The sequence below is a fragment of the Papaver somniferum genome, chromosome 5, assembly GCF_003573695.1.
Source record: "Papaver somniferum cultivar HN1 chromosome 5, ASM357369v1, whole genome shotgun sequence".
In the NCBI taxonomy this organism is placed as follows: domain Eukaryota; kingdom Viridiplantae; phylum Streptophyta; class Magnoliopsida; order Ranunculales; family Papaveraceae; genus Papaver; species Papaver somniferum.
Window position 1 is genome coordinate 167,880,396 of NC_039362.1, and position 12,044 is coordinate 167,892,439.

At 34.5% G+C, this 12,044-nt stretch overlaps 1 protein-coding gene across 1 annotated transcript; it reads left to right on the forward strand.

The window, feature by feature from the left end:
* Positions 1 to 9,280: 9,280 nt before the first annotated feature.
* LOC113280009 lies at positions 9,281 to 11,131 on the forward strand. Its single transcript, XM_026528643.1, has 4 exons — positions 9,281 to 9,431; positions 9,542 to 9,799; positions 9,904 to 10,918; positions 11,005 to 11,131. The coding sequence occupies exons 1-4, from the start codon at positions 9,281 to 9,283 to the stop codon at positions 11,129 to 11,131; spliced, it is 1,551 nt and encodes a 516-aa protein (XP_026384428.1).
* The last annotated feature ends 913 nt before the right edge of the window (positions 11,132 to 12,044 follow it).

The window sequence follows — 12,044 nt, forward strand, 5'->3', positions numbered from 1 at the left end:
GATACCGAATCTCCAGATGAAAATTATTACTATTAACAGCTTCTTCATTAGTTGTTTCCAAAGCAAAAGAAGAATCAGATTTTGAATCACCTGTGAATGACGATTAGTTGTTATCTTCTTTATTTCTGTTGTTGTTGAAGATCTTCATAGTTCCATTGTTGAACCTGCACAATAAGTAAGTCCTAAGGTTTAAAACATCATTACATACATGAAAAACAACAAAGAAGAGGAAATCCCAACTTAAAAAAACCTTGAAAAAAAATGAAAGAGATGAAACAATAACTAATTAGATTATAGAAGACTTCTGACTTGAATGGAGACTGAGAAGAGATGATGAAACCTTAACTTGAGATTCACAAGCTTTAATTTCAGATTCAAAATAAAATTGAAATAATATTTGACTGATTCGAATTCATAGATTATTTGATGCTCAACTATTTTATCTATTGAATCAAATCCATTCAAATCTCTAAATAACTACATCATAACCAGGATGAACTCCAAAAATGCACCAAAATTCCAAAACACCGAGAATAAAATTTCGATTTATCATCGTTTCTAACAGATCTTCTTCTTCTAATAACAAACACGCAGATGATTTACTATCATTCTTCCAGATCTAAAAAAGCAAATGAAATCAATGAAAGAAATATAAACCTAGAAACTTTATATGAATCTTCAAACAGAAAACTAAATTAGAACGAAATCTCTGCAGAAAAAATGAAATCAGATTACGAAATCAACCGATTGAATTGAAATTTTTCCTGTTCGATTTGATTTTCTACGAGAATCTTCATATTCAGTTCCTGCTGATGAATTTTCATTGAATCTCCGAAGAATAACTGATGTTGATTTCAAATTTATGTTTAGATAATCAGGATCTTTTTTTGTAAAGGTCAGATCTAAGTTATGAAATCATTACTCACTGGAAATTTCGATTAGAAATCGTGTTCTCGGCCTGTTTCTTCGTCTGAGAGAGAGAGCAAACCCTGAAACTTTTTTCTCTGCAACCTGCAACCGAGCGAGAGAGATGAGAGAGAAAGAAAATGAAGAAATGAATGGATCTTATGATTTTTCTCTTGTATATATTGAAAAGGGTAAATTTGACATTATGAAAATGTCACTTTATTATCAAGCCCTAAAAATTAAAGTTCTGGGCCTAGAAATATCAAAATGTGAAAGAATGGAGTTGACAATGAAGGATCCATTTTGTTGGGTTTCTATGTGTTGAACCCATATAATAGGGGGTTATAGTATTTTTCACTTATGAGTATATTTACTCAGAAGAAGATAAAGAGCAGTTGTGCTGCTGACAAAGTCGATAAGAGAAACCCAACAATCAATACATTGTTTGTAACCGACAAGCAGTTAAACAGTGACATGACAGTTAACAAACGGAAAAGTAAAATGTCTAAGGGACAGGCTAACTATACTTGATGCGCACCTGCAAGCAAAACATAGGGACAATGTAGAAGCTTGGACGGACAAAAGAAGAATAGAGGAGAAGGAAACCCTTTGGTGAAAATATCAGCAATCTGTTTAGCAAATGGAACAAATTCTACTTCAGTGTGACCTGCAGTCACTAAATCTATGATGAAATGATAATCCAAATCAATGTGCTTAGCTTTTGAGTGAAACACCAAATTCAAAGCTAAACTCCTTGCACTAAGATTGTCACAAAAGAGTCTAAAGGGTCTTGGAATTTCAATAGTCATCTCTTGAAGAAGATAAGAGATCCACATCACTTTTGTAACAAAATTAACGGTGCCTTGTATTCTGCTTCAGCTGAGGATTTGGCAATTGTAGGAAGTTTCTTAGAAGATCAAGAAATATGAGATGAACCTAGAAAGATGCCATGTCAGAGCAGCAGTATCATCAATAAGAACAATTATACATCCCAAAGAACCTTTCAGAAATCTGAGAATCCTTTTGACCAATATAAGGTGAGAATCCATGGGATCATGCATAAATTGGCTGACATAACTGACGGAAAAGGAAATGTTAGGCCCTGTTATTGCCAAATATTTTAGTGGACCTACAACAGCTGGAATTGGATGTTGAACACTCATATGAGATAAAAAAAAATATATGGTGGAAGAGGCTTGGGTAAATGAATTCCATATGGAGATCTTGTAATTCTAGGTAAAAGTGTAGTGACAGAATGAGTAAGTGGTTCAACAGAATCCTCGGATGATGAAAAGATAGTAGTGTCGAGAATTTCACTGGGGGTAGTTATTATCTGATATTTGAGCACTACTGGTTGTAGAAGTATCTTGTGTTGATGCATTCAGGAATTTAGAAGTAATAACTGAATCAGGTATAACAATAATAACTTCTGAAATAGATATTGTAGAAGAATTATCTTGACCACTGGTAGCAAATGGAAAAATGGACTCATTGAAGACAACATGTCCAGAAATAAACACCTTCTTCTTATCAACATCATAGCACCTGTATCCCTAGTGAAAATAATTGAATATGCACAAAGCATACTTAGGACAAAGCTTTTCCTTCCTATAAGGCACACGATTTGGATAACAAGCACATCCATAAACTTTGAGGAAGGAATAATTAGGTAGTTTATGTACGGACTCTTACAATCAAGAAGTGGAGATTGAGCTCTATTTATGATATAAACAACAGTTAAAAAAGGATTCTATTTAGAAATGCTTTGGCAGAGAAACTTGAAAAGAATAGTATTTCCCATCTTTATGATGTGTCTATGTTTTCTCTCTGCAATACCATTTTGTTGAGGTGTGTTGGGAAACGAACATGCTACAATAATGCCAGAAGTATCAAGTAATTATTTCAATGCATAATTTACTAATTTGTACGCACCATCCCATTGAAAAGTTTTAATGGTAATATAGAACACCATTTTTCAGCAGTAAAGTTGAATTTCTTGAAACACTCAACACTATTAGACTTTAGTTTTATAGGATATATCATGTTGAATCTACTAAATGTGCAAAAGAAAATATAGTAGACATGCTAAAAGTAAGTCTATTATGCTTACCAAGTTAATGCAAAAAGAATTATTTGGAGAAGTAGAAATTTTGATGCAGTTCTATGTCTCCAGATGTATCAGAATTTAAGAAGATAAGTGTCATAATCTCTTGTGCCAGACAGAATAAGGTGCTTGTAATGAAGCAACAAAATAAGTAAGTCGTGCTGATATAGGAGAAACAATTATAGACTTTATAGGATTTAGATTGTTTATCTATTCTCCTTCATCAAGCACTTAATCAGTCTTCAATTCCTTCATTACATAACTAGTTAAAGAAAATGTAATAGAACAAGCATTTTCTTTCACAAACTTGCCAATAGAAAGAACATTTTAAGCAATGTGTGGTACATATAGTACCTATTTGAATGTAAAATGAGTAGCATGAGATTTTAAATTGATTTTCCAGTCAATGAAATAGGTAAAAAGACATTATTACCTACCATAACCTTGTCCTTACCGGGTATAGGTACTAGAATTTTTGAGTAAAGAATAATTATTACTCATATGTTTTGTTGCACCAGAATCCGACAACCATTGGACACAAGAAGAAATTGTCTAAATAGAAGGTTGACTCACTTGAACACCAGAAAAAGCTACAGGTTGAGAGAAGTAATCTTGATAATTTGGCATATCAAGTTCAAAATACAAAGGAGATACAAAATCTGATGGATAATATTGTTGAAGTTGAAGTCATGTAAAAGCTTTTTCCAAAGTAGGAGTTGCTGGAGATGAGTACTTTGAAACATTATATTTGTTGGAGCATTTAACTTCTGAATGAGTTACTCATCTGAAATCTGACACTGCATAAACGAATAATCGGTAAAATGCATATTTAGCTAGCCAGAATCTTATGTACTAGAAGAACCTTTCTCAGTCTTTGAATGAGATCTATCAACAAGCTTTGAAGAATAATGAGAAGCATGAGGTAATCTTCTATCTGAAATTACGAGGGTACCCAAATAAACCACACTTTTTCATTTCCACCTATAAGTCTGATACCAAGTGTGATCATCTATGGACAAAGTCGAGACAACAAAAACTAGGTATTCACTTGATAATAATTACGGTCCAAAACCGATTTACTATAGGATCAAAATCAAGTGATTAGGAGTTAACGTACTCGTGTATTTACTTTTGGTTATAATAAAACAATTATAATTGCGGAAAGTAAAAGTAAACCAGACAACATTATTTTGTTAACGAGGAAACCATAAATGCAGAAAAACCTCGGGACCTAGTCTAGTTTTGAACACTCTCAGAATTAAGCCGTTATACAAAGAACAAAGCCAAATTCGTATAGTTGAGACCAAGTAATCTACTCCTTGTTACTTAGTTCCCTTAGTATCCCTGCGTCTACAACTGTCTGGTCACACACGTGAATCCCAAGACAGAAAATTACTATCATGAGTTGTTTTACCGATGTAAAGTCTTAAGCACTCAACTCCTTTTAATCGTCTTCCAATCAGTAAAGGAACAAAGTTTTTCGATAACTACTCGAATAAACTTTAGAAAAATATTCATTGATTTTTGACAAAGGCTCTTACGTTTAAACATGTAAACTCCTTTGTCATGTAAGATCAATCTAAATCAGTAACTTAAATTTGGATTCACAACTATCAAATTCGGGTATTGAAGAATACCACCAAATGATAGTTGCAGATCCAAACGACTATATGATGAAATCTATCAAAGATAAATCAGATCTTAGTCAGATCACATCCGATCAAGATGTATGCACAGAACAAGAGATACGGAAACTAATAAGAAAAATCTTCTTGTCTTGAAATCTTCAATTGCCTTCTTTTGTATCCGCACAACACAAACTTATAATCGATCATACACAGAACGGAGGCTATTAACAATGGATGATCACAAGTTGTCTTTAGATCTAACAACAGTTCTAATGATCCTGTCAATACTTTGATCTAGTTTGAGTGACCCTTATGTCAGAAGACAAGGCTCTCAACAATGATCAGACTAGGTGCAACCAAAGTTTCAACAATCGTTAGTCAATCAAATAAATAATCGAAAACTTAAATAACAATGCAATTATCTAGTTCCCACCAACGGTATTCGTAGAGCTTATTTATCCCACAAAAGTCTTAAACAAGCAGTCGTAAGAGATTTCGCCTAACTATGGTACTTTCCTCTCCGGATAGACGACTCCACCAGGAACAACACGATTGAAGTTTGCCTGGATCTTAGGATAGTTTGTAAGAAATACAAACTCAAGTATTTATAGTCCAAGGTTGTTTGGACAACAAGGAAACTCCAAAATCAAAAATATTCTCAAAATATTTAATAAGTACCTATTTTCAGTTTTCATTATTCCAATTAATATCCAACCCGTAATTCTGAAATCTCTCAAACAATAAAATACCTAATATTGGTTTAGCTAACTAATTCAAAGATTCTCAATATTTCGAATTGGGATCAATTTGAATATCAAGGAATAACTTTGGACGATAAAAGATAAGAATTGTATTCATGTCTAAATTATTTCCACATCCAGAACTTTCCTATTTATCTAACCCCAATTCTAGACTCACACGAAACCGTAAAGTAATATGTGAATATGAATGATCGGTTTTGGTCTTGGAACCGGTTCTACCATGACTCCTAACACAAGTTAAGATCGGTTTCTACCAAGTATCCAAATATAGGTAGGGATTGGTTTCTACCATGACTCCCAACAAAATTTAGGATTGGTTCTACCAAGTATTCAAATATAGGTAAGGATCGGTTCTACCATGTATATATCCCAATATAGGCAAGGATCTGTTCTACCAAGATTCTCGACATAAGTTAACATCGGTTCTACGGCATATCCCTAACTAGGTAAAGATCGGTTGTATCATAACTCTCATAAGTAAAGATTGGTTCTACTGAAGATCTTACCTAGGTTCGAATTGGTCATTTAATAGATCTTTAATGAAAACCGGACCGAAATGCCTATTGATTTCCTTTCGGTTACGAAACAAGTTTCGTATATTTACTTCCTTTAAACTTATGTAATCAAACATAGTTTCCTAAGATGAAATCACACCTATATTCATTCAAAATCAAGTAACGAGTTACATATATCATGTCGATGTCACATTTACGAAGTTCAAAAGATAAATGTTATACTTCGTAATCAAATATTGTTCCTTGACACTTTGATCATAAAAAAATAACCAAGTCTAATACTAGAGTATTCAATATAACCTCGCATGTTATGTTCTCAATCTTAAACGACTTGAAAGCAATGATAGGAATAGAAACAAGTCAAGTCAGTATCACTGTACCTCAAGTGGAAGGATGACATATTCATTGTAGTCGATACGTCTTCACGAACTTCAGGTCTTCAGAATAATACTCGTATGTATCAACATTCCAAGACTTTCTTGTCTAACCTAAATGAAGTTGACTCTAGTACATTCAATCAAGCGACTCTAATTGAGTTTTGATACTAAAATATGATAACCAATCTTGACATACCAACGCTTGGTGGGTTCAACTGAGCAATTAATGCTCCAATAAAAGCAGAAGTACTACAAGGATCAAAAAAACTAGAAGAACCATTATCATTTCTACTCAAGATCCATTATTCATGATTTAGTAATATGGATCTAACGTCAGAAATTGAAAATGGTGTATCTCAATTTTGAACCATAATGATAAACTTATCAAAATCTGGACCAAGGCCATTCAAAGTATGCATAAGTATATTTGGAATCTGAGATAGTATCTCCAATTGCGGTGATTAAACATATCTTAATCAGATTGAAAACCAGATTAAAAACCAGAAACATTTGTTTGATGTGAAGTACATAAAGTAGAAGTCATATATCCCATAAGAAATCTATCAGGCCTTTCAAAATTAAAAAATAGAGGATTAACACGAACTGTATCGTGAAGAAATTTAGGAGGTTTCTCCACAGATCCCATCCACAAAACCTAAAAAATCAGCACTGATAAAGATATTAATTATCTGATTTTGCCACAAAACATAATTTGTAGTATCAATATTTGTCTTCATGAAGTGATTGATATTTGTAATGAAAGAGGAGTAAGATGGAAGCAGGGAGCAGAAGCAATAAATTGATAATCCATTAAAGAACAGCAAAATCTTGAAAATGTAGAAAAATTGAAGTTGTTGGAATTTGTTCTAAATCTAAGGAAACGAACACAAAGAAAGTAACATAGAGGTTGCAGAAGAGAACGAACCTTGAAACTTAAGAATTTGCGAGATTTATTAAGAATAAGAAAATTGAGAATCAATTTCTTTCTTGATACCATGAGAAATTTGTATTCTCTATTAGATGAAAAGATAAAGATACAATTACAGAAATGAATATATATATATACTCAAAAGAAGATAAAGAGCAATTGTGTTGCTAACAGCGTCAATAAAAGAAAACCGGCAATAAATACAAATGTTTGTAACATACAAGCAGCCAGACAGTTACATGACAGTTAGAAAACATACAACTAAATTGTCTAACAGAAAGGTAGGTACACACTAATTATTCTTGGTACCGTTGTTTCGTAGAAAAATTAACATAGGTGAAATATATTAGATTATATGAATACAAATGAACTATGTAAAAGTAATGTCTGTTGCTACAATCCGACTCTTTTAAGGAAGTTTTTTTTTTATTTGTACAAGTTAGTATTTAAAATTTGGTAACAAATAATGAAATTTGTTTTAATAAATATCATTTGATGCTAGTATCTAACGACAAAAAAAAAAAATTGTGACATTTGGGAATCATATGTATCACATACTCCCTCCGTTTCTAAAATATAGGCTTGTTTGGTTTTCACAAAAATTAAGAAAACTAACCATTGGAGCCACTTTTTCATGTTTTTTCCTAACCTATCATTTGGTCCCCACTCATTTGTTATTAGAGAAAGAGGAGAAAGAAGCGGTCCCCTTTTTGTTGTATTAGGAGAGAAAATGGAGAGAGATAAGTTGTCCCTCTATGGGTATAGTAGTAAAATCATAACATTTGGCTTTCCACATATGGAAACAAACCTATTTTTTTTGACATATCCAAAAAAGAAAACTTGCCTATTTTTTAGAAACGGATGGAGTATAATATTTAGTATAACTTATACTATACAAGCCCCTAACCTGGTGCATGCGCACCGTATTAAAACATGAGACGGACGCATGATGTTCATATACCTTGTTCATTTTCTTCACAAAACTGGAGACACAAGAAACATTCTATTAATATTAGCTCCGGCAACCATTAAACAACCAATATATGTCCCTTTAACTTCTACAGGTAGAAAACCAATGTGTATTGTACCAATGTATATTGTTTCGAATATACATTAACTGTACATTTGTTGAACATGTAACCTACTGATGTCTTTTTACACAATGATATTGAGATTATGATTATTATTCTTCCAAAAACAATACCACAGGCTCTGAAGTCCCAACTATGAATTCTTTCTCTTTCTTGTGGGATGTTGTTGCTTTCACACTACACGAAATCAGGAATTTTGTAACAATCGAATTTCTAATGGATATTTTTTAAGTAACGTCGTATCGATGTTGAAAGGTTTATAACGTGGGATAATCGTTGCAATAATTGGTACCTGTTACAGAGTTTCGGGAGGGTTATGGGTAATTACCTTCCTATCCTCAACTTAAAATGCCAAGTTACATTGATACCTTCCATTACTACTATTAGCGCCTCTATTACTACTATCAGCTCCCAATTTCATCTCACACTCAAGGGCTACCCAGCCTCCCAACGATTCTGGCTTTTTTCTCCAACATTTTTTTCCCATTATAACTCTTTATTTTGATTACCGAAAATCAGAAAACAAAATTAAAATCCGAAAACAAAATTAAAATCATCTGAAATTAGTTTTCATTTAATATATCTGGAAGTTGGGAGGTAGATAAACAACTCAATATGTTGATAGCAAAACGGTTGAGACATTACTACATCTTATATCTTTCACCTCCATTTATTTCACATCTCACTGACTTCTTGGTATATCCGCAGCCGCCATCGATTTCACCAGAAAATTCATCAGATTCAATTTGAGATTCAGTTGCAGGAAGCTTCATCAACAAAATTGATTCAACCGATTCTTCTGTGACTCGTCGATTTATTAAAGATTTAAGCTTAATCGAGTTATCACAGAAGGATTGAGTTTGATTAAAATTTCTGAATCTATCGATTCTCCTGGGTTGTCAACATTTTGTTGGATTTGTTAAGAGAGTGTCTTCCAAAACCTAACAAGTTGCCCAAAAACTATGATGCTATGAGGTCGATGCTTAAGGATCTGGGGATGAAAGCGAAGGCTATTCATGCTTGTGAGAATCATTGTATTCTGTATTACGAAGAGAATGAAGATTCAGTAGAGTGTCCGGTATGCAAAACTATGAGGTTTAAGTTGAAATCTACCAAAGATGGTCCTGTGGTGACAAATGAACCTTGCAAAGTGCTGAGATACTTTCCTGTAGACGAAAAACTAAAGAAAATGTATTTTCTACCTTGGATATCAGATGCAATGTTGTGGCAGATCGAGCGCAAGTTTCATCTGAATATATGCGTCATCCAATCAATTCATCTCAGTGGGCACAAATGAAAATGAAGTTTCCGTTGTTTGCCGCGGAAGGAAGAAATGTTTGGCTTGGAATATCAACATATGGGTTTAATCCTCATGGTGTACAGACTTTGAGTTGGAGTTGTTTGCCTGTGATCCTTGTGGTTTATAATATCCCGCCTTCTATGTGTATGAAGTCTGAATTCCAAATGATGACTCTGTTGATACCTGGGCGTAAGTCACCGGGTCAAGACATTGACGTTTTTTTACGGCCGCTGGTCAACACGCTAAAAAAACTTTGGCATCAAGGTGTACAAGCTTTTGATTCTTTGAAAAAGGGGTATTTTACTCTGAGAGCAACTCTGATGTTGGCATTCATGACTTGCCTGCTCAAGGTGTTTTAAGTGGATGTACCACTCATGGATACTGTGCGTGTGTTTGTTGCACAGACGAAACTCGAAGTACTCATCTAGGTTACGGAATCAAGATTGTGTACACTAATTATCGTATATTCCTTAAGAAAAGTGCACCGCTGGGACTAATAGGAGCGCAGTCGCTTGAGAAGTTTGCCGATGTTCATTACGAACCTGGTAAGTTAGTGGTCCGCGATACAGGTAAACAAAAGAGATATCAGTATGATGAAGAGGAAGGTGATTCTGAGCTTGTCACAGGTGCTTTCTTCAAGAAGTGTATTCTTTGGGAACTTGAGTCGTATTTTGCCTTGACTATATGGCATTGTGTCGACGTGATGCACACGGAAAAGAACGTCATGGAACACATTATCTACACTATATTTGATAAGGATAATAAGGCTATTGTTGCATGGAACAATCGTGACAAATTGAAGGAGAATAAACTAAACTGTGGAGAGTGGAAAGAGAAGAAAACAAAGAAAGGAGTAGAGATGGTTCTGCTGTTTGTTTTGAGCAAAAAAGAGAAAACCGATTTTTGCCAGATTCTTAAAGATCTGAAATTTCCCACAGGATTTTCGTCGAATATAAGTAAAAATGTAAATATGGAGCAATTGAACTTGAGCATCTTGAAGTCGCATGACTACCATGTGATTATGGGGTACTTATTACCTGTTCTGCTTCAACATGCCTTTCCAGGAGAGAAAGACTTGCATACTGCGCTTCAACAAGTCAGTTTGTATTTTAGAATTTTATGCTTAAAGGTGGTTAGCAGAGAGTATCTGAACCAGGCTAAGTGGATGATTGCAGAGGCCATGTATGTGCTCGAAAAATATTTCCCGGCTGGTTTTTTTGATATAAGCGTGCACAACATGGTTCATTTGGCTGATGAGGCCTTAGTTTGTGGACCTGTTAGGTATCGATGGATGTACCCATTCGAAAGGTGAATTGCGATTTTACCATTTTTCCTTTATTTTTATTTATTTTTGTTGTTTTTGTACTGAAATTTACACGTACATACTGAATCAGGGCAATGAAGGAGTGCAAAAACATCCCAAATAACAACAGATACATTGAAGGGTCAATTACGAAGTCTACTGAAATGGATGAATGTGTTATATTTGACATGGAGCACATGAAAAATGCTGATCAATGAGGTCACAAAGCAAATTTGGAGCCCTTCTTAAAGGATGAACATGAATTCAACGATGTGGGTTCTGTGCTTGATGAAAATCCAATTCAGGTGAACCATATTCAGTGGATGTAGATACGTCTGTGGGTAATTTTTCGGAATAATCCAGAAGGTCTCGATGTTTATTACAGGTATTGGTTGGCCGTGTTTTGTTTGTATGTGGACAATGAATGGGTTATTCTATTTAGATTTTAATACTATGTATGCTCAATGTAGGGATTATTGCGAGAAATGTGAAGCTGATGGGGTTGCAATGGAGGAGGTCGAGATGCAAACCAAGTTCCTTAGTGGATGTATGAAAAGGTTTGTATTGGCGCTCCTGTTTGTTAGCGTAGTAATGATGCAATATGCTGATATGTTGATTTTCTTTTCGCTTTCATAGCTTAGATCACTAGACAAAATGGATACAGATTTGTGGCGTTACGTTAGAGGTCCAGTGTCTCAGAAAGAGTACAAAATATACCGTACGAATGGATTTAGATTTTTTTCCCAAGTAAACCAGCAAACGGCTAAAACCCAGGACAGTGGTGTCGCCGTGGTTGCATCGACCACTTTTAGGAGCTCGAAAATGGACAAAATCCCTGTTACTAGCCTAACCCGGTGGTATGGGGTGATCAGACAAATCCTAGAGTTGAACTATGGTACATTTAGAGAAACTGTCTTCTACTGTGATTGGGTGAAGGTAGAGAATGGAACAAAGGTCTGTCAGGATTCAGATTTTCCTTTGGTAAATCTTTCAAGATTGAAAATCCATACCAATATTTCGGACGAGCCCGTGATTCTCGCTGAAGAGGCTGCCCAAGTTTTCTACTCCAGAGACGTGAAACATCCAGATTGGTGGGTTGTTATTCATACGCCGAGAGGAATGACTACAGAT

Excerpts from the sequence above, each read along its gene's own strand:
- LOC113280009 (XM_026528643.1), top strand. The coding sequence starts at position 9,281 with ATGAGGTCGATGCTTAAGGATCTGGGGATGAAAGCGAAGGCTATTCAT. Across the intron at positions 9,432-9,541 it reads GTTGAAATCTACCAAAGATG|ATCGAGCGCAAGTTTCATCT; the intron begins GTCCTGTGGTGA and ends ATGTTGTGGCAG. Across the intron at positions 9,800-9,903 it reads GACTCTGTTGATACCTGGGC|GGGTATTTTACTCTGAGAGC; the intron begins GTAAGTCACCGG and ends TCTTTGAAAAAG.